Source organism: Apium graveolens, chromosome 11, assembly GCF_009905375.1.
Source record: "Apium graveolens cultivar Ventura chromosome 11, ASM990537v1, whole genome shotgun sequence".
Taxonomy (NCBI): Eukaryota; Viridiplantae; Streptophyta; class Magnoliopsida; order Apiales; family Apiaceae; genus Apium; species Apium graveolens.
In genome coordinates this window covers 19,445,791-19,469,425 of record NC_133657.1, presented here as the reverse complement: position 1 = coordinate 19,469,425, position 23,635 = coordinate 19,445,791, and the positions used below count along the sequence as shown (strand labels likewise).

The window sequence follows — 23,635 nt, the reverse complement described above, 5'->3', positions numbered from 1 at the left end:
TAAAATAATAAGTTTTGAATAAAATTCATATTTTTAATTTTTTATTTTAAAATATTTTTTGTTAAAATTTTTAAAATATTAAAATAATTCGGGAATCGCACGGGTTTTAAATTAGTTATATACTTTAAAAATATAAAAAGCAAAAAACACTAAGTCTTTGTTTGAAATTGTAGTTAAAAATTGTTGTGCTGAGTGATGTTGTAAAAATATATAATTGTTTGAGAATTTTTTTGATATATATATCTTTTAATGCAAAAAATTAAAAATAATAATATTATTTGTAAGATTTGATGATAAAATTGGTTTTAAGCAAAAGCTGAAAATCAGTTTTTTTTTTAAAAGATAGGGTCTTGCTTTCTCTAAGTATAGCAGCTTTTGACAAAATATTTTCCCAAAAACAGTTTTTAAATTTTATCAAATAATTTTTTAGCTTCTTTTTAGCGATCTGTTTACAACAGCAATACCAATAACACTTTCAAATATTAAAGAGTAAGTAATGTCACAAAATTCGAAAATTAGAATTATTCGGTTGAGTACCGATTTGTGATTTATCGGACGGTTTTCAAAAAATCGAATAATTTATCATCTATTTATTGATGATTTATCAAAAATTTATTAAATTAAATAATTATTTTTGAATAATTTTTGAATAATTTTTAAAAAATCGATCAATTTCTATAAAAGTGAGAGTAAATAGTAAAGATTGATGAGACCAAGGGTCCAACGGCAAGAAAAAAGAGAGTGGAGTAAATGATTAAAGAACATTAATGGTTGATTAAATATGCAATTTCACCGACATGAAGTTACTTCATCGCGGTAAAACCGAGGGTTAACAGGGGAGTAGCTGTAATTTATCTACTACTTCCCTCTCAAGTCTCAACACACGGTTAAAAAGTAAAAATAGCGACTCCACTGTTGAGATTATTTCCGATGCCTGCCGTTCTCTTGAGCTTGGACCAACAACAAGGGTATACACAATAACAGTTTTAACATAGCCACTCTCCTTGCTTATTTTACATACAAATTATACACACCTTATTTACTCCTAAGCTACTCTCGCCTCTCTCCATGGTACTCCTCTCTCTCTCTCTCTCTCTCTCTCTCTCTCTCTCTCTCTCTCTCTCTCGTTTATACAATCTATTTGATTCCTTTTAAGTGTGTTCTGTATCTGTATACATATAATTAACTGGATTGTGCAATCTTCTATTGTTTTAGGAAGAAACAGAAGACTCGGTATTGATACAATTGCAACAATCTGTACACTCTAATCCAGATGATTCCTCCCTTCACTTTAATCTCGTATGCATTTCCTTATTTATTTTCAGATACATTTAATTTTCCAGACTCCTCAAATTATTACAACTACCTACTCTAGTTACATAGATAGATTCATACAAACTGATTTAAGATGTTGTGCTGCAGGCTGCATATCTATGGGGAACTAGCACGGATATTAAAACTATTAAGGAGAAAGCTGCCGAGCATTTTGTGATTTCCGCTAAGCTTAATCCGCTTAATCCTGATGCATTTAGGTATTTGGGGGATTATTATAGCCAAGTTTGCCTCGACTCTGCCAGAGCTCTCAAATGTTATCAGAGAGCCCTCTCCCTTTCCCCAAATGATTCCTATATCGGGGTGAGTTACTTTTTATTCCTTTAATGTACGTTTTATATCAACTTTAATTTTCTTATGTTCTTCATGTTATTCGACTTCTAGATGGATGTTCTGTTTAATATATGCTTGTTTCATTCATTTCTTTGATTATGCATGTTTACTTGTAGGGGTCCATATGTGATATGTTGGACAAACAAGGCAAGGAAAGCTTAGAAATCGCCGTCTGTCGTGACGTTTCGGAGAAGTCACCGAGGGCCTTTTGGGCTTTCCGACGACTTGGTTTTCTTCAGGTGTTTTGTTCTCTATTTTCAGTTTTTACTACTAATTCTTTTTTGGAAGGACCTTTTTCGTCATAATTTTGTTGACAATATTGTTGACGCTTGATATGTAGTATATTTCTAATTTTCTATAGGTCCATCAAAAGAAATATTCTGAATCTGTACAAAGTCTACAGCATGCAATTCGCGGCTATCCTACCTCTGCTGATTTGTGGGAAGTCTGTATTTCTTTTAGCAATAATCCTCTTCTCTAATTTTTTTTGTCTTGTAGCAATTCTCCTATTTTTAGTGCCAAGCATGTTTCAACCTTAAAAGAAAATTTAAATTTCAGGCATTGGGACTTGCATACCAGCAACTGGGAATGTTAACTGCTGCTATTAAGGTATTTTTTTCCACTCATTTCTTTTTTGTTTCGTAATATCATTTATAATTTTGCTTCCACTACCACTTCTTGTGTTTCTCAGGTACTATGGTTTATAATTTCTGTAGGGCAGTAGGTAAATGTATGGTTTTATGTTGTTAATGTAGGGAATGTGAAGGAATATTTAAGGTACTTGGCCAAAACTAAAAAGTAAAACCCATACTATTATATTATTAAAATGATAATTAATGTTATAATATTTACTTTTACAAAACCAAATCATCTTCCACGGGTTGGATATTTTGTCGACCCTTGTTAATTATCTAAAAATATTCATGTCCATTGCTTCTACTTAACACATAGTTTTTATAGGTGAGATCCTGTTCCTGACATTTGTATGATTATCTTTATCATTTTTATTCAAAAGCATATAATTATGCAGTTATTCATGAATTTGCATCCCACTTCACATTCTTCAACATTGTGGGGTAGGGTGTTTAAGAGGTTTCCTTAGGTTTGTTCATACTTTCAATTTTCTTCATTTATAATATGGGTGAGCACTATGATGCATAACTGAACTTATATCGTATATTCAAAAATTCGAATATCGAACTGAACTTTTTAATTTTTATCAACCACTTCTTCAAAATGTTTCATCTTAAAATCTAACATGAAGTGATGGAAAATGGAAAAATTTAAAATTTATAACATCACAGCCCACAACTCAGTGCCTATCTGACCATTGAATAACACACCATTTGTGGTCCAAATGCCCTCATTGAACCAACAAAGGCACTACCAAATCTCGGGCAGTGCGCGAGTAGAGTTCTGATTCCATTTATAACACCCAATCCCACACTCAGTGCATACAGCAACCATGGCATATAGGTCCAAAAGTGCTAGCAACTTTTTGTGCTTGTAAAGGCCTCGAACATACTATCTAATTGATGGAACTTGTTACGAAACCCTTCCATGTAAATGCATAATAAAATAATGATAATGATTAAATGAAAGGAATGACAAACAATGTTGTCGAGTGGATCTATCTGCAAGGAACGAGATTGAGAGAACAATAGGATCATGAACATCCTGTATGATCTGGTATAGATAAATTACTATGAGATCTGAGAAAAGGGGGTCTCGTGTGATCATTCAGAATGAATAATTGTAACATGAGAAGATATGGGATTTGCGTGTACGACTTGTGGGGTCACAGCAGATGAAAATAACAAAAGTTTTGGGTTACTACTTATTCAAAGAAGGTTGAGATTTGAAAGACAGGCTCAGGAAAGAAGATGAAAATTAGGAGAATATGATAAAGCAAAACTAGGAATTTAAATTACTACCTAATAGTGGTTAAAGTTACAGGCTAGGGAAAGAAGCTGAAGATTTGGCTCTTGGTTTGACCAAAAAAATAGTTTAAACTCATACCCGATTTTTTGCTGTTCATACTGAATCTTTTAAGGTAAAATTATTCAGGATCTTGGATGCCTGTGCCGAATGCTGACCCCTATTTGCTTATTGAATTTTGTCAGCTAATAGTGCGTGCTTGCTCTCTTATCTAGATTTACCAATTGAACAAGGTTTTGTGAATGTAGAAGGCTCAAAACGATTTGGAGACAATATGAAAGACTCTAAAAACGAGTAATTAGAATGAAGTTTGTTTCTTTTACTTTAGGAAATAATATTTAGTATCTTGAAAGTTTCTTAGGAATTATATTCATCTTTAAAAATTTAGTCTGGAATATAGAAGCATCTCTTGTGTAAACAGTGTTTCATGATCTTTAATTTCAAGGGAGTATATTATCAAGACTAGGTTTTTATGGTCCTGCATATGACTTTCTGGTGGGTGATAATTTCTGGAAATCATCCTAAATCTAGTTTCACCCACCTTTACCCTTACCTAATGTCAGGAGAACTATATATAACTCATAATAGAAATAGTTATCTAGTAATGAAGGGTAGTTATGTCTTTTAATTGCTTTACTAGTATTGCTGGGTGTAGCCTATATAAGGCAGAGACATTGTCTTTTCAGTTATGCTTTATGAAAATGGAATTCATTCCACAAACTTCTCTCTCTCTTCTAACTGATTCTCTCTATTTGTCTCTCTCTCTTAATTTCTTTCTCCCCAAGTTTCTCCCTCCCTTCTTCTCCTTCTTCTCTGTTCCGGATCTATTCTCTCTCAATTATCTCTATCTTTCACATCTAGCTTGTATTTGTTGTTTACTTACTTGTTATCTCATTTCTGCACTCTTAAACATATAAAAACCCAAAAACATTCAAATATACAAAACTATAAAAAGGAGTTCCTGACAGATTTGGTATCAGAGCACCATAAGTCGATCACCCACAGCTTCAATCGTGTTATGCACTCTAAGGCGAGCCTATCAAATCTATTTTGGAGGTAATCTCACTTGTCTTTCAGATACCTGCTATTTCTGCACTCTGAGTGTTTGATAGTTGATCTCAATCACTTGTTTAGAGACTTAGTAATACAGATCTGTGAAGTTAAGGAGGTTTAGATCTGTTAATCTCATGTCGAATTGATATTCAGGAGTATTCAATTGTTAAGTCTAGTTTAGTGAAGTGAGAAATTGTGGAATTGCTTGAATATTGAGTTGTGAAGTTAACTATGATTGCGAAGGATTATGATGATTCAGCTGAGACTTCTCAGCAAGGATCCTTGCAGATGATGCAACATGATATAATAGGTCATAAGGAAGGGGTGAATGATAAGCTTAGTAGATTATAGGAGACCTTAGAGTTGTTAATGAGAGGAATGGAGAGAATGTTGGTTGAGGATGACGAGAAGGGAGCTGAGAATTTTGAAGATAAGGATAGGATGATTAAGGAAGAAGTTACTCCCATTGCACAGAACAAAGGCATGTTTAGAGATCCTCTTCATGTTGCTTTGGCTAGAAAGAAGGTTGAGCAAGGCTTACTGTTTGGATTGGAAGGAAGTAGTAGTGAGGACGAACCCAAAACTACTGGGGGGAAGAGTGTCAACAACAACTTGAGGAATTTAAAATTAAGTTTTCCTGTATTCAAGGAAGGCAGTGACACTATGGAGTGGTTAAGGGATTGTGAGGAGTACTTTGCCATTTATGAAGTGGAAGATAAGAGAAGACCAGCAATTGCTGCAATGCAACTCACTGGGGTTCCTAGATCATGGTATAAGTCATTTATGGTTGGGCAAGAGAAGGTTAGTTGGAGTAAGTTTTGTCAGGCATTCACCTCAAGGTTTGGGGAGTTAGATACAGAACTGGTGTTTGACATGTTCAAGAGATTGCAGCAGGTTACCACTGTGGAGGCATATTATGATGAGTTTGAGAAATGCAGGGGTCAACTACTGACTAAGATACCTGGGTTGACTAATGAGTATTTCTTGGAGAACTTTATTGGAGGGCTACAGAAAGAAGTCAAAGGCATGATCAGATTGCTTGATCCCTCAACCTTGGAACAAGCCTTGAAGCTGGCCAGACACTATGAGCACTCCATCAATCCCCACCAGAAGAAGTACAGTGAAGGAGGATTCACTAAGAGCAACAACAAGCCAAGCCAAGATAAACCATATTCTAGTTTCAATACAAAAGCATTAACTGGGAAACCATCACTACTAGCCCCTGAAAAAGAAACTGAGGTCAATAAGGTGAAGCCTAGGCCACTCACTTACAGTTAAAGAGAAGAAAAGAGGCAAAAAGGATTGTGTTTCTATTGTGATGAGAAGTTTGTAAGGGGTCATGAGTGCAAGAAGCCTCAATTTTTTTTGATGATTGGTGAGGAAGGGAAGGCTGATGACTATGAAGGAGAACCAAAGTATGATGAGGCTCCAGAGGATGAAGCAGAAGATTGGCAAGGACAAGAGTTAATTCTGGCAGCCTTGGGTCTCAAGTCTGAACCACAAACTTCACCTCTACAGTTCTCAGGGGAGTTTCAAGATAAAAAGTTTAAGATGCTCATTGATGGTGGAAGTTCTCTAAACTGGATTAGTACCAAACAAAGTGAACTCTTACAATTAGAAATGGAACCAAAGGAACCTATAACTGTGACTATGCCTAATGGAATGTTGGTTACTAGTGCACTCAGTTGTAAGGATTTCAGATGGAAATACGAGGAGAAGGTCTTCAGTACTACTGCTTGGGTGATGGACTTAACTGATTGGGATGTCATATTAGGTGTGGAATGGCTATCCAAGTTGGGAGACCTGAAATGTAATTATAAGGAAAGGAGCCTGCAATTTAATTGGGAGAACCAACAAATTATCATGACTCTAGAATCTCAAGTATAAGTTATGGGGATGTTACATCAGATGACAACTGTAGTTCCACTATGGATGGAACAGATCATCTCTAGCTATGAGGGAGATACTGATGTTAAGCAAATTATATCTGAAGCTGCCATTACCACTGTAGGCCCTCAAGAATACTATTTTCACCAGGGCATACTACAATACAGAGGCAAGTGGGTGCTAGGGAAAACTCAAGGCTTAAGGAAACAAGTATTTGAGGAGCTTCATAATAATGGCATAGGTGGACACTCGGGCATAAGGGCTACCTGTAAGAGAGTGATGGAATATTTCTTCTGGCCAACCATCAGACAAGATATTGGCAATTGGGTGAGGGAATGTGCCATATGCCAACAAATTAAGGGAGAAAAGGTCAAGAGTCCAGGGTTGCTAAAACCATTAGATATTCCACAAGAACCCTGGAGGGACATTGCTATGGATTTCGTAACAGGACTACCAAAGTCTAAAGGCTATGAAGTGATTTGGGTGATAATTGACAGGTTCAGCAGGTATGGTCACTTCTTATCATTGGCTCACCCAATCACAGCTAAAGGATTGGCTCAGACATTCTTTGAACAAATCTATAAGTTGCATAGCCTTCCAGAATCTATTGTAAGTGATAGGGACAGCTTGTTCATGAGTGAGTTTTGGCAGAATCTATTCAAGGTAGGTGGTACTAGGCTGCAGATGAGTACAGCTTACCATCCACAATCAGATGGAAGCACTGAGAGGCTCAACCTGTGTTTAGAGCAATACCTTAGAGGAATGACCAGTCAAACTCCAAAGAATTGGGCATCCATCCTCTGCTGAATGGTGGTATAACACCACTTTTCACACTACTTTGAATACCACTCCTTTCCAAGTTGTGTATGGTTTCAAGCCTAGGCATCTTCCTTGGCAAACCAGGCCCCATACTAACCTGCACTCTCTAGAGAGCCTCCTGACTGATAAGCAGGAGCAATGGTCTGCACTCAAGGTTCTACTAGAGGAGGCACAAGTCAAGATGAAGACTTATGCTGATGAAAAAAGGACTGAAAGGAATTTCCAGGTGGGTGAATGGGTGTATCTAAAGCTACAACCCTACAGGCAGACTTCTGTCAGCATCAGAAAAAACCTTAAGCTAGCAGCCAAGTTCTTTGGGCCCTATGAAATTCTAGAAAAGATTGGGCCAGTAGCATATAAATTGGCCTTGCCACCCACTTCTAAAGTGCATCCTGTATTTCATGTGTCTCAGCTAAAAAAGGCTATAGGTCAGGTCCAAGTGCAGCAGCAATGACCCCAACTCAATGATCAAGGCACATTTGAATTGACCCCTCTCAGGCAACTAGCTCAAAGAACTATAATCAGAGACAACGTGGTTTATCAGATTTTGGTGCAATGGAAGAACTGCAGTGTGGATGATGCTACATGGGAGGATGAAGATCTCCTTAAGTGCAACTTTCCAGAGTTCTTATCTCTTCCACAAGGACATGGAATACTTGAAGGAGGAAGGAATGTCAGGAGAACTATATATAACTCATAATAGAAATAGTTATCTAGTAATGAAGGGTAGTTATGTCTTTTAATTGCTTTACTAGTATTGCTGGGTGTAGCCTATATAAAGGCAGAGACATTGTATTTTCAGTTATGCTTTATGAAAATGGAATTCATTCCACAAACCTCTCTCTCTCTCTCTCTCTCTCTCTTCTAACTGATTCTCTCTATCTGTCTCTCTCTCTTAATTTCTTTCTCCCCAAGTTTCTACCTCCCTCCCTTCTTCTCTGTTCCGGATCTAATCTCTCTCAATTATCTCTATCTATCTTTCACATCTAGCTTGTATTTGTTGTTTACTTATTTGTTATCTCATTTCTGCACTCTTAAACATATAAAAACCCAAAAACATTCAAATATACAAAACTATAAAAAGGAGTTCCTGACACCTAGTATCTCTTAGTACTTGCTTCTACTGTTGTTTATTTCCATGATTATTTTCTTGTTGCTTTTGCTACTTGGTTATGTGTAGTTGTCATTCCGTAGCATACATGGTATTGAAATGTTAAACATCAACCACTTGTCTAAAAAAATAATAAAAATAAAGTAAAATCTAAATGTGGATTATCATCTGTTAACTTTAATTATGATAACTGAGTGGTATAAATTGGTTTTTAAACAGTCATATGGGCGAGCAATAGAGTTGGAGGACTCGAGAGTGTTTGCACTAATTGAAAGTGGAAACATCTTCTTGATGCTTGGTTCCTTCACAAAGGTAGAGGAAATTTTCTCATGCAGATATTATGATTTTGAATATATCATGGAGTCCAGCAGAGGCAACTTCGAAGTTGTATTTTTTCATGAATAGAATTACTCCCTCAGTCCCATTTTAAATGCTCTCATTTCCTGTTTTGTTTGTCCCAAAAGTGCTGTCAACTGCCATGAGATGGTAATTTACTTCTTATATATTCGAAAAACAATACAAGTTTTTGGTAATTATTACATTATAAAATGTAATTGAATAAATAGTGAAATCTTATTAGTGGACAATAAAAGTGGGACGGAGGGAGTATGTCAAAGACAACCACCAACGTACCTAGTGAACCAAGGCTAATTGGAAATTTATTTTATTCTGTATTTATCTTAATGAAATAATCTTTTTGCATCAAGGGAGTTCAGCAATTTCATGAGGCTTTATGCATCTCACCCAAAAATGTGGCTGCACACTATGGGCTTGCTTCTGGACTGCTTAGTCTGTCGAAAGAATGTATTAATTTAGGCGCGTTTAAGTGGGGAGCTTCACTTTTAGAGGTGAAAAAACATACATGAAACTGCTTTCTGGTTTTATGCATATGTGATACACTCTTTTATTCAAGTTGTTACAATTTTTAGGAGGCATCTGGAATTGCAAAGGCAAGTACTTACTTAGCGGGAAGTATTTCTAGTATTTGGAAGTTGCATGGGGATATACAGGTAATTTGTCTTAGATTCTTCTCTTAGTTGTACCTTTCTAATATCTATGATATTTTTGGTTATATATTATCGTACCAAAATATATGATATCATGTTTAAGTCTTATCCCTTAGTCGAATACTTGAACTTATTCTGGGAGGATTTTATGATTTATATAAATTCTATGTTCCCTACCTCATGAATGATTCAAACTGATTTTGGCTTATGGAATTTGATATTTCTTTTGGTGATACCCTGCACGTGCTTAAGCCATTTCTGTTCCAGACCTATATTTCCGTCTTACTTCTAATCTCTTTGCTAGCTTACATACGCGAAATGCTATCCATGGATGGATGAATACCAAGGACTACAAGATGATGCAACAGCTTTCAGAAATTCAGTCCTTTCATGGCAAAAAGTCTGCTTTTCTGCTGCAGTATCGGCCAGTCGTTCCTATCAGCGAGCTTTGCACTTGGCTCCATGGCAGGCTAACATTTATATCGACATAGGTATTGCTGTAGATGCCATCTGCTCATTGAAGGAGGATGAAAAGCACAACCTACATGCATTGTAAGATTCCATCTTACTCAAATGAACAATGTCCTTGTTAGCAACTGCTGTTTTAATGTACTGTCTTATTTGCCAGACAGCTACCTGAAAAGATGACCTTGGGGGGTTTATTTCTAGAGGGTTACAATAATGAGTTCTGGGTGGCCTTAGGATGTTTGTCACTTGATGCAGCTTTGAAACAACATGCTTTCATACGTTCATTACAGTTAGATGTATCTCTTGCTGCTGCATGGGCATATCTAGGGAAGGTACTGTTTTGTGTTTCATCTGTCCCAAATAATTATGAGTGAACAATTTAGTTTGAGAAGAAGAGAGATATATATGCAAATTACTAAAAAGTATATATAAAACTCGATATCTTATAATAAATTATACAATTATATATTTTAATCACTAAAAAATAAATTATTTAAAATCCGTCTTGTAATAAATTACTTAATTTATTACGTAAAACTCATCTATAGCACTGTTACAGCTTTACAGAAAGGAGGGTGATAAACAATTGGCCCAAGAAGCCTTTGATCGAGCTAGAAGCATAGATCCTTCACTAGCATTACCTTGGGCAGGCATGTCAGCAGATTTTTATACCAGGTAATCTAAAATCGAATGGCAATGTACTAGTTTCTTTTTTTCGTCACAACATGTTAACCATTTATTAAAGCTTATTTACTCAGGGACATTAAGGTGGACGAAGCTTATGAGTGCTGTTTACGAGCTGTGCAGATAATGCCAGTAAACTCTCTGTCTCCGTCTCTAATCTGAACCTAATAAAATTTCTCTAAACATCCTATTTAATTAAAACTCAAGATCTGTATGGTGATTTTTGAATTGAGAAGAGCTGTATTAAGCCAAGAAAATTATCAAATGAGCATACCCTTCATATCTATCCTAAAGCTGGTTGCTTTAAGTAGTTTAATTTGTCTTTTATAGACTTATACTTATTAATAAGTATAGCTGTTTTGTGAAAATGTTTTGAGATTTGCACTTACAGCTCTAATGTCTGGACAGATTGCAGATTATCAAATAGGTCTTGCGAATCTTGCTCTGCTGTCTAGTAATCTTTCATCTTCACAGGTATAACTGGTGTTTAAGGACCTAAACCTATTTTTGAATTACATAATTTCTTGTATCAATTTCTAAGAAGCATGGTGCAGCATGCATATGTATCTTGGCTAATACTGCCAACATCATTATTGAAGGTCTTTGGAGCCGTCCGTCAGGCCTTGCAGCGAGCACCTCACTATCCTGAATCCTACAATTTGAATGGGCTAGTCTATGAGGCACGGCATGATTATCAGACCGCTGCCGTCTTTTATAGGTTAGCACAATGTGCAATATGTGCATTAGGCAGAGGATCAAATTCTAGTCTCAGAGATATATCAACCAATTTAGCTAGATCTCTTTGTAAGGTAAACATGTTTTTCCTTGTTTTCCCCGGTTGATGAGTAAGAATAGTCATATTCAGAATTCAGTTCTTGTTATACCCAATACCCCTTTAATGGGAAATTGATACTTTTTATTTTTCTGCAGGCAGGGAATGCTGTGGATGCAGTAGTAGAATGTGAATATCTAAAGAAAGAAGGTGAAATAATTTATCATACTTGTTAAGCTACAATCGTTATTTGTTTTTGGTGTTCCACAAGTGCCTTGAAGACATAAATGTTAATTAGTAATTGTGAGGTGTCCAAATGATAGTAATAAAGGTGAACGTAAGTGTTCCACAAGTAGGGCTGTCAAAAAAATTCGAAAAATCTGATATCCGTCCGATAAATCCGCATTCGTATCCGAAATAAAGCGGATATTATTCGTATCCAAAATAAAGCGGATATTATTCGTATTCGAATCCGACGATTGCGGATACGAATACGGATAGAGGTATATTCGTAATCGATAATATCTGAATCCGAATAAAAATATTTATATTTAAATATTTATATAATCTAAAATTATTATATTAAAATTTATAGCTTGTGTGTATTTGTGTACACACACACACAAATATATATGTTAAATATTATGTTTAATTTTTTTTTATATAATTGTAAAAATAGTAGACACATATTAAAAAAATCATTTGAGTTCAACAATTTAAAGATAACAAATATTGAAAAAATAAATAAAAATTAATTTTTGAATAAATTAAAATAGGATCAAATCGCTTTAACTCTTATTTTAATTTTTACTATTTTTTTTTTACTATTTTTGAATTTTTATTATAAAAATAAAAATATGATTGAAAGTCGGATTCAGATCCGGATATTATCCGTATCCGAATAATATTCGTCGGATCTGGATTCAGACATTATTCTTTAAATATTTCTGGATTCGGATACGGATACAGATACGATTTTCGGATTTGCATACGAATATAGGCAGATCCCTATCCGAACTATCTGTTTGACAGCCCTATCCACAAGTAGCTTCAAGACATTATTGTTAGTTTGTAACTGTCAGGCATCAAAACGACAGTAATATACAAAAATTTGTATATGTCTACTTAATTCTTGTAATATTGTAACCCAATCGGTCTGCCCGACAGGTTGTGTGAATACAAGCATTAAATTGAATGAACCTTCATCGATGACTCCACTGACAAAGCATTTTAGTGCAATACCAAATTCTAATTATGCATATTCGCTAGAACATTTTTTCAGGAGAATATTTTAGTCAAATAAAAATACTGTGAGGAAGATCAAAAAATTTGTTTAAGAAGCGTATATATTGACAAGCTTTGTAGGGCTCTTCAATCTTCTGTTTAGATACTTTAAATAGGTTTTAGAGGTGTTAGAGGAAGGCCCTTTCCACGATCTTTTATTATTATTCTAACACTCCCCCTTACTCGAAAGCCCATTTATGGGTTGAAGAGTGGATCACGGGCGCCCATCTTTAAGGCATAACTTTTGCCTTTCGTGTCCATTATAAATTGTGAGAATGTCCGGGATGGCAATAAGTGGAACCTGAGTCCTCCCGCCAGCCTGAACTCTGATACCATGTTGGGAACCGGTTGCTCTAAAACCTTATGGTGTTAGAGGAAAACCCTTTCCAGGATTTATATATTATTATTGTAGCACTATCATTTTTTCTGAAGTAATAAAAAATTAATGATGGAAAGCTTCTGTTTGAAGTTAACTTGATAAGCTATATGTTATTAAATCATTGTATCTTTCCTTATACCTTCTGTCATCTTAATGTTTTAGGTCTACTTGACTCCAAAGGTCTGCAGATATATGCATATTCATTATGGCAACTTGGGAAGAATGATCTGGTTCTGGCTGCTGTGAGAACTTTAGCTTCTAGTGTTCTGTTACTTGAAAAGACATCTGTAGCCGGATGTATAAGCTTCATATGTAGATTACTGTACTATGTTTCTGGACAAGAATCTGCGATTAAAAGCATAACAAAAATGCCCAAAGATTTGTTTCAGAGTTCAAAAGTTAGCTTTGTGGTATCTTCCATACATGCTGTAGATCGACATAACCAGCTAGATTCGGTCGTTTCAAGTAGCCGATGTTTTCTTACATCACCTGAAGAGATCACTGGAATGCATTTCCTAATAGCTCTTGGTAAATTAGTAAGTTTTGCATTCCACTTTTTCCTTATTTTTTTAACACTCGGATCTGCTGCTTGTTTGTTTTTATGTTATGTCTGGAAAAATCCGAATCCAATTTCTTTTCAAATTTACAGGTTAAACATGGATCAGAAAATTGCCTTGGGATTCAAAATGGAGTGAATCATCTTAAGAAAACCCTTCATATGTATCCTAACAGTGGATTGATAAGGTTCGTATATGTGTTTTAACTCGAGGAAAGTTTGGCAGCTATGTACTATCTGCGTGATGTATCTATCTGTACAAGGAGGTGTAGTCGTCAGAAGTTACTGAGCAGGGTGGTCTGTAGCTGACGTGGGTTTAAAATGTCATGATATGTACTATAAGAGAACTAAGATTGTGCTCTCTGGAATCTTTCCCTTTCCTGTATTACTTCCCTCATAAAATATAAATCTCATTCTCGTTTTATAACGATTTGAAATTTCCAAAGGAACATCATGTTTAGTTCCGGGTGCTTGTCAGTAGAATGTGCATCTTATGTGGATATCTTCCTTAGTACCAGTCTTTACTGTGCCTTGGTCTAAATATGTTGGTGTCTTTAGTGCTGATTTGTTTTGTTGTGGAGGCATTCTAAGTAATCAACGTTTTATTTAGTTTTCTATACATGCTATAAGGAGCCAGATTGTTTAATTAAATTAAGGGCACCTATTTGTATACCGGAGTGTTATTCTTTGGGAACCTTGCATTAATAGATAATACTATCTTATGTCCCAATGTGAATATAGGCAAAACTATACATAGTCATAGATAGTACTTTCTTATCCCCCATAAGCTTGTGCTTTTGTTGGTGGGACACCTTTTGAATTTTTAACTATTATTTAAAATCTTCCCAGCCTTGCCCTCTATTCTGGAATAATTAGCATAAAACTAGAGATAGCAGATTTGATTTCACTTGGTCATTTATATATTTGCTCCCAAGTTCTGATAACATGTTATCTGCAGTCTTTATCAGAATACATTGTTGTTTCTTTAAGGCTTGCTAATGTTAATCTATTGTGACAGGAATCTTCTTAGTTATTTGCTACTATGCAGTAGAGAGTGGAATGATATTCATGTCGCAACTAGGTGTTTTGTTTTATGCGCTTCTGATTGTCAAAAAGAAGAGAATTTTAAATCTCCATTTGAGATTCTTGGTGCTGGAGCAGTTGCTTGCTACAATAGTGGGAATCGTAATGATAAACTTTCACTCCCAACATGTCGAGGCAGTTGTCTGTCCGGACAGGAAGCTATCCAGCAGCTGCAAAAGTATCATTCTTGTTATCTATTCAGTCTCCACGTTTAACATTTACATGAATTTCACTTTCCAGTTAAATGTATGTGGTGGTTGACTCTTTCTGCAGTGTGTATATATAGTCCATATAATCACGTTACAGATATATAGGACTGTTGTCAATGAGCATATATATATTTTTAAATTTCCACAATTACGGACAGTTAGCATATATCAAGCATTTAGTAAGTAACTGGTAGAACTTGCATGTGGTTATAGCTCAAACAGTTACGGGCTATTACTTCTTTTTGTATAATTATAGTTATTTCTTACATTTTAAATTAGCTATGGGCTGATCCGAATTCTCTAGTCTAGATTCTAATTTTGAGCGAAGTTGTATAATGTTTTTGAGAAGCTAAATTGGTGTGCTCTTACAGGTGGTTACGTCAAGAGCCATGGAACAGAAATGCCAGGTACCTATTGATACTAAACTATCTACAGAAGGCACGTCTGGAGAGGTTTCCCCGTCACCTCTGTATTTTGCTTGAGCGTCTCATTAGTGTGGCTCTTTCTGATGATTTACACTCGAAAGAAGATCAGTACCAAAAGTTCCAACTACTACTATGTTTTTCTGAGATTTGTCTGCAAGGAAAAGACTATACTAGATGTATTACCCATGCTAAAAATGCTTCAGAAATTTCGCTTCCTGATAGCTATCTCTTCTTTGCACATTTGTTATTATGTCGGGCCTATGCTGCGAAAGGAAATTTTTCGAGCCTTAATGCAGAGTTCACAAGATGTTTGGAGCTAAAAACCAATTATCATATTGGTTGGGTTGGTCTGAAATGTATGGAATCTCGATACAGGCTACAAAATGTTTCACCTAAAATAGAGTTGAATTTTGAAGAATGTTCTGAAGAAATTAAATACTCGTGGCACATGTGGATGGCAGTATATAATTTGGTGCAAGGACTAATTGCTATTTGGTCGCAAGATTTTCTTCAAGCAGAAGAGTTTCTCTCACAGGCTTGTTCATTTGCAAGTGATGAAAGTTGCATTTTTCTCTGTCATGGTATGTATTTGATAGATCTTTGTGCAGATATATACCATATTTTTTCTTTTGTTGCTTGACGTTTGTACTTGAGTCTTGATATAATCAATCTTTTGTTTTAAAGTAATATGTGAAGTTAATATTGTTAAAGGCTATATATAATTTGTAAAATGTCAAGAGAAAATAGATGCACATTCTAGGAAAGGTTAAGATCTCCTTTTCACTCTTGTATATTTGAAAATTACTACTTTGCTTAACATTGTTCTGAAGGATAAGAGGTTGGTCGAAAGGGAAAATAATGTATTTAATAAATCTTTGTGGATATACTCTGTCTTCTTATTTTTTTTTCCCATGACGTATGTGTTTTGATAATATCAACCTTTTTCTTGAAGTAATAAGCGAAATGTCATGAAAAAATCAAGTGCACTTTCCAGGGGAATTATAGATTCTTTGGTTTACTATCGTAAACCATTTTCCTGTACAGGGTTTCTGAAGTATAAGAGATGGTCAAAAGGATACTTGAGATTTGGTGCAAATGAATATGGGACTCTTAAAAGTTAGAAGAAGTATCTCTATAACCCATCGCACAAAACATATTGGTTGACAGTATTTCTATTAAAAAAATAATTATTTTAACCTTTTTATTTTGTTAATATGGAGTGCTCATTCTCAAGTCTGAATATGGAAATAAAGCACCTTTTGACTTCTCAGTTAGCCGAATCCTTTTCCACGTAGGAGTATTTAGTCATGGCATTGGCCATGATTCTTTTCTTCATAATTTCTTGTAATTTTCTTGGTGGTTACCATAAAATGATAAAACTATCATCTTAAAGCTCCTGGTAGAACTAGTGCTTAGATTTGCATAGGTAAAAAAACTGGCCAACTCCCTGTTACCAGATTATGTTTGAGGGTAATTTACTGCAATCTGTTTAGCAATTTGACTAGCTTATCTGTGAGCTTGACTGTCTATTTGATCACATATGTGGATTGTGGAGGGTTTAGAGTGTACAGTATTTGTTTTCACGCAGCAGCAGATATGTACAATAGAGTCCCTTTACATTTGTCCGGAGAGGTACTTGATATATTAATTGATGATTTCAGGTGCTATCTGTATGGAGCTTGCCAAGTTGCAATGTAATTCACAGTTTCTCTCAGTTGCTCTTAAAAGTCTCAAAAGAGCTAAAGGGACTTCTCCAACGCCCTTGCCTGTTGTTTCACTTTTGCTGGCACAAGTGGAAGGAAGCTTCGGATTTCAAACTAAGTGGGAGAACAACCTCCGGCTTGAATGGTTTTCATGGCCACCAGGTTTCTCTCATTGAATCAATTTAATATAGTATATAATTATTTGGATGAACTTCCTTGTTTACATTAACAAAGACAACCAAAAACAAACAAACCCAGTATGTCCCCACTCGCCACTCGGAAGCTGGCTCCGGGGAGGGTTTGGAGAGGCTATTTCCTTAGTTACCCGGATATTTCAATTTTGCCCTCATACTCGTGTCCATCGGACATGACATGGGTGTGGGTATGGGATCTGAGTCGGATCCTTTAGATGGAAACATGACTTTGACTATGAGAAATATAGTTCAGAATTATTTAAAAGGCCTCACAACAACTTAATCCTCTTAATTCAGGGGAGGGATGTTTATAAATTACTTTTTTCATGTTATCCTTTTGATTTATGTTATAAATATGACATAACCAATTATATATATGTTTACTTTATATGGTAGAATACACAGAATTACAAATGTAATGTATAAAAAGCAGGTATGATTTCTATTATGTGAAGGTAATACGCCGAATCCCCGCACCCGTGTCGAATTTTGGATTCATATCCATGAATCCTAATTTTTTAAAAACTAAGAGTCTGACACTTAGTTTCGTACCCGCATCCGACACACGTACTCCGGGTAACTTAGGCTATTTCCATAAAGACCCCTGGGAGCAGGCTTTTGGAGAAATTCTTGATTTACAAAAGAAAGATGTAAATGATTGGAGGACATCATTCTCTACTGGGTACTCGGCTACTAGGACTCTACAATTTTGACATGACATGAATTTGTGTATGGGATTTAAGCCGGATCCTTCATATGAAAACCGGAAACTTCAACTTCGAGCAATCTAATCCAAAATGATCTATAAGGCCTTACAACAGCTAGTTTCCGGAGAGGGAATGTCCATAGGATACTATTTCAATGTTATCCTTTTGTTTAATGCCATTAATTTGACAGAAACAATTATGTATATGTTTTTTTATTTTTAGAAGACACTAATTTTACAAATGTAAAATATGCAAGGTAGGTAAAACTTCAGCTGTGTGAACGTTATATGCCGGACCCATGTCCAATTTCGGATCCATATCCACGAACTTAATTTAAAGTTAGAAAGTAAGAATATGGGATCCACACCCGTACCTGAGTCCGGGTAACATAGATCGTGCATGCCATATCTGTTCTTTTTTCTTATATGCCCGACATCCATGATGTGGCGCCCTCCAAACCCGGGTCAGAATTTTGGGGTCCACAACACATTCACAATATATAAACCTGTACTTAAAATATTAATTGCAATGACCCTATTTCACATAACCACGGATCGCAACAGGTTAAAGTATGAGAACAAGCCACAACCTTAATTATTACATCGTACCAAATCCCAACGAATTTAACTTACAATTGATAATAAAATCATTCTTACAATCTAACTATCTCTTTACCGCGTGAAACTTCCGCTAGCTCAATCCAACTTGACTGGAACCTTAGCCCGCACTTTGGACTGAGGAACTTCACAATCATCCATATTCTTTTCAACTGTAAAATATATAAAAGAATCGCAAGGGTATGCTAACTAGCTCAGCAAGTCATGATAACGATAACTGAGGTTAAACCATGATTAATTGAGATGATTCAAAGGATTCACGTTTCTTTTTAACTATTCATTAGAATTGGATATTCATTTTAAGGTTTTTAAAAACCAAGGTTAGGCTGCTGATCAGTCACGCACTAACCCCGAGCAAGCACACAGCACTGCTCTAATTACTGGATCCAAGGCACACATTGGCCTAACTTGACCATTAATATGGTCTGACCACGAATCTGGTCCACATATATAAAAAGTATCCAATCCTAAAGCAGTTCAATATGATAAACGATATAATTCAATAAAACAAGTTCATAATCAACGATAGTTAAACACTTGAATAAAAGCATAAGGAAGCTTATGGATATCTCAAGGGGATTTCAGGGTATGTATAAGAAATGGTTTTCAATTTGTACCAACATCCGGTATTAGGTCAGAAATGATTTTTCAAGGTATAGTTCTTTGAAGTTATAAAGAATGGTTGAAGTATAAAAGTTTCTGTGTTTTCAAACAATTCTGTTTCAGTGTTTTGTATTTGGTAGTGATACATTTGGAAAGTAGTATCATATTTGTGTGGTTTGTATCTGAGGATCAGCAAATGATGGTTTTACAAAGAATAAGGCTTATGGCTCAAGATCAAGAAAGATCAGGGTTCAAGGGTAAATTGTTTATAGCACTTGCTATATAAAACATGGGTTATTTTGAATAGTAGCGACATGTTATGAAACAGTTCGAAAATATATTTGCAATATATCTTAAAGAAAAGTTCAGAAGTACTTGCCTTACAAGGCTTTACAACTATTACTGATCAATTCTGGGCCAACTGCCGCTTAGGCTTTTACGTCCAACCACTATATCATTCTGGATTCGACCTCAACACTTAAGTCTTTTGATTGAGACCTTAATAAGCTTTTCGACTCACCACCAACTATCTTTCGTCCAATTCCAATTCTCAGGCATTCCGACTAGAACCTACAAGGTCGAAATATCCTAATTTAGACATTCGATTATGCTTGACATGTCCTCGCTAACAATCTACCCGAACGTTAACAAAATCCGACTCGTAACATATTTCATATAATACACGTATCACTTAGGGCTCACGTTCTCGAAAATCGGTTCAATGTTTGTTTTCGGAAAATACCCATACTCTTTATTTTATGAAATCAGGGTTATCGATTTAGAAAAATATTTCATCACATCGTATAATCAGGTTTCGTATAAAACACACACACACATATATATGTATAGTCGTTCAACATCCCGATAATCGTCGAATACGTTCCCGTATTTACGTAGTTCAGTTTCCTGGAAATTGGGCAGCATTTCCTTTATTTATCGGACTAACCCGTCGAACAATTCGACGTCACTTCACCACAATAATTCACAACAACCAATATTCACAATTTCCCACACGTCAATTCAATACTATTATTATTCCCATTTTACATTTATTTGTTAAATTAGGACTCAGAATATAATCATCACAGTCCACCGTCGGCTCGCCGAGGCTCATCGCCGACGGCGGTAAAATTCGTCGGTGCCCGACAAATTTCGGGTTTCCACACGAAATTTCACCGATTAGCATAATAATTATTCCCGTATGAATTTAATATTTATTTCACGAAAGCCATCAAGATTCGATCCTGCAGAAAATAAATAAATAATAATTCAGATTAACAGAATTCCAAGAGAACCACCACACACTCAGGTGCACACACGCGCTGCGTGTTCACGCCCGTAGAACCATCACCGTCTCGCCGCCGGAATCCGGCGAGAGGCAGCAGCAACGAGCAGAAACACCACATCAAGAACACACACAATCAAACACACAACACACTCTGCCCACTTAGCCGGAATTCAAACGACGGAAACTAGAAATTAAAGGTAACAAACAGCTGCACGGATACATACATATATACAAGTGTATATATATACAATCAACTAAAGAAATTGAAGCCAACATCCGGATTTAAAGAACCGAGACAAGAAGAGCTGCCGGAAAAATTACCAGAAACGGAAATCGACTAGGAGGAAGGAGCGGAAACAGGGAATCGCAGGAAGTAGAGAAAAACGAAGAACAGGGAGGGGAGAGATAGACGAGAGAATGGAGAGATTCTCGAAAAACCGAGAGAGGCTGGAGAGATTGTCCTGTGTTTATAATTTGTGTCCTTATAATTTCCAACCACGTGTCCAGTTAAAAGGACACGTGTCCCTCTTTTATGACCGCACGCCTGGATGCCGTCCCAAATTCACGTTTTAGAGATATATTTTACGAGTAGAAACGAGTCTAAAATTTTACTAAATTAATATTAAAATTCCCAAAACTAATAGAATAAGATTTTTCGTAATTTTTAAAGTATATTTGAAATGTAACTCATATCTGCATTTAACAATTAATGATTCAAGCTGCACCTAAAATAATTTTAAAAAAAATTAGGAAAATAGTCTTAAAATATTACAAATATCCCGAAGTTTACAAAAACATAAATTTCGTAATAATTATTATTATTTTTTTTTAAATAATTTCTGAAACGCAATTTATACCCGCTTTTATCCATTAACGAATCAACGCGCGGGTGAAATTAATCCCAAAAATTTCCAAAATAATTTTAAAATTCTCGAAATATTCCAAACTTAAATAAATACGAGTTTTATAATTTTTGAAGAATTTAGGAGTTAAATATGGATTTTACAATTAAAAACATTCAGAAAATCATTTAAAGATAAATAATTAATAAAATATTGATTTCTCAATTTTATAAAATCCTAAAAATAATTATTGTAATTATAAAATCATAAAAATAAATTTTTTTTTTTTTTAAACATTCCAAATATTTATGCAAATAAATTTGCACCAAATCCACTGGAAAATAAAAACAATCCAATACGACTCCATAATTAATCACACGAACAACCTGATATATTATAGATTGCACCTATACGATAATCAATCAACACAGAGCGGTCGAAACCAATACACATATTTTATTTAATAATTTCCGTAATAATCACATATTTATATAATTCAAAAACACACGAGTCGTTATACATGACAAGTGTTCATTGTCCACCTAAGTTGATTACAATTACAATGCAACTTGCTGCTTTTGCATTGAGGGTCCATATAGTCCTCGTGTGCTAAAAGATTATTTGATCAATTTACAATGCAACTTCACTGCTTTTGGAAATATTTCATGGCCTGAAAATTTACGAACGATAACAACCAGTATCTTCTTGCAGAGTTGAGGCCTCCTGAGCTCTTTATGCAGATGCATTTACTATCCAAAAAGTTGACGGCTTCTGATTTGACAACAGCTGTGGAGTTCCGTAAGAGTTCACTAAGATGGATTCTTCAAGCAATACACATGAATCCTTCCTGTTTCAGATATCGGACAGTTTTGGAGATGTTTATGTAATAAGATCGACACCGGAGTGAAGTAATTGAACGCTAAGACCATATCCAATGCATATAACCCAACCTCACTTCTTAAGCTAACTTAAAAATTAGCAGTAAGATATTCTGTTCAAAGGTAACAACTGGAGATGGTTCCCTTCGGAGATTACATTTAGAGCTGCTTCAATATATATTTCAAAAGTTTTTCTAATTAATCGGTATGGAAAGAAGTTTTCATATGATGCCATGAGCATTTGTGTGACACGGCTAGCTACCGAGGATGCCTGTGTTTGTTGTATAGAATTATATTCTGTAGCTTTAACAGTTTGTAACCTGTTACAGGGAACAAGTTACTTTGAGAAGATAATTGAGCAAATTTAGATGAGAAACTTATAAGTGAAATTCCTAACTGCTGAAAACTGGATCTTGAAGTCATTTAAAAACAAGATTCCAGATTTACAATTTCTCTAAGTTTTTGTTTGTGTTCCTATTCTATACCGATTACCGAATGTTATGTTCACTTTGGATATAGTGGCTAGGGGGTAGAAATATTAGTTTTTATTTTTAGAGCTAAGCAATGTAAAAAAACCATTCAAGAATATATTTGATAGTCCTCTGTCCTATTGAATTCTACATTAGGAAGTAGGGAATCGGCACATATTTTAAGGTTGACGTAAAGTATGATTTCCTAAATAATTTTAAATATTTTTTTCTTTTAAATAAAAATATACTCCCTCAGTCCTCCCAATTGTTATCGTTTCTGACAAAGTGTCCGACACGTATTTTAAGATGAATATAAAGTATAGTTCTATAATTTTTTTAAAAAAATTTCTTTTTTTGAATAAAAATAGAAGGTTTAAACTTTTATTCAGAAAAAGAAAAATTTTAAAAATAATCATCGAACTATACTTCCTATTCATCTTAAAATGCATTCCGGACATTCTCTCAAGAAACGATAACAATTGAGATGGACGGATAGGGTAGAGCATGGGTCGGTTCGGTCCGGTTTTAGGGTAAAACCGGAACCGGAACCATAGATCCCTGGTTTCTAAAATCGAAAACCGCAACCACCGGTTCGGGTTCGGTTTCGGTTTCGGTTTCAAAACCCCGGTTCGGTTTGTAACGGTTCGGTTTCGGTTTTAAAACCAGATGAAAATAAAAAACAAACCTCATCACGGGAAAGGGAAGCGGAAAGAACCTTCCAATAACATGAATGAAGCTGGTAAATATGCTGTAGTGCTCTTAGTCACTGGAATATGCAGTTTTGTCTATTAATAATTCTCATTATCATTCTCGCTTTACTGGGACATTGCATTGATTTGATAAATAGTTTAACTTAAACGTCAATATAAATCATGGTCATATGTGGTTTATTTTAATTTTATCTCTTATGCGTGTATAGTCTTTCTGCTTCTTCTCTTGTAAATTGTAATTTTCGTATATAGTATTATAATATTATGTTACAGTATAATCACT

General features: G+C 35.2%; 1 protein-coding gene across 2 annotated transcripts; it reads left to right on the top strand.

The window, feature by feature from the left end:
* The first annotated feature begins 883 nt into the window (after positions 1 to 883).
* LOC141696836 (tetratricopeptide repeat protein SKI3) lies at positions 884 to 22,548 on the top strand. Of its 2 annotated transcripts, none has more exons than XM_074500960.1 (22): positions 884 to 1,071; positions 1,216 to 1,299; positions 1,423 to 1,635; positions 1,782 to 1,904; positions 2,027 to 2,110; positions 2,224 to 2,274; positions 8,693 to 8,785; positions 9,190 to 9,321; positions 9,403 to 9,483; positions 9,785 to 10,032; positions 10,109 to 10,280; positions 10,508 to 10,623; positions 10,707 to 10,764; positions 11,041 to 11,106; positions 11,232 to 11,441; positions 11,563 to 11,614; positions 13,230 to 13,603; positions 13,717 to 13,811; positions 14,642 to 14,884; positions 15,287 to 15,921; positions 17,002 to 17,205; positions 22,006 to 22,548. In XM_074500960.1, exons 1-22 carry the CDS (start codon positions 1,069 to 1,071, stop codon positions 22,179 to 22,181), a joined length of 3,513 nt encoding a protein of 1,170 aa, XP_074357061.1. In that variant the 5' UTR covers positions 884 to 1,068; the 3' UTR covers positions 22,182 to 22,548. The 2 variants fall into 2 exon arrangements, with proteins under 2 accessions (XP_074357061.1, XP_074357060.1); XM_074500959.1 differs by having other exon boundaries at positions 9,181 to 9,321.
* The last annotated feature ends 1,087 nt before the right edge of the window (positions 22,549 to 23,635 follow it).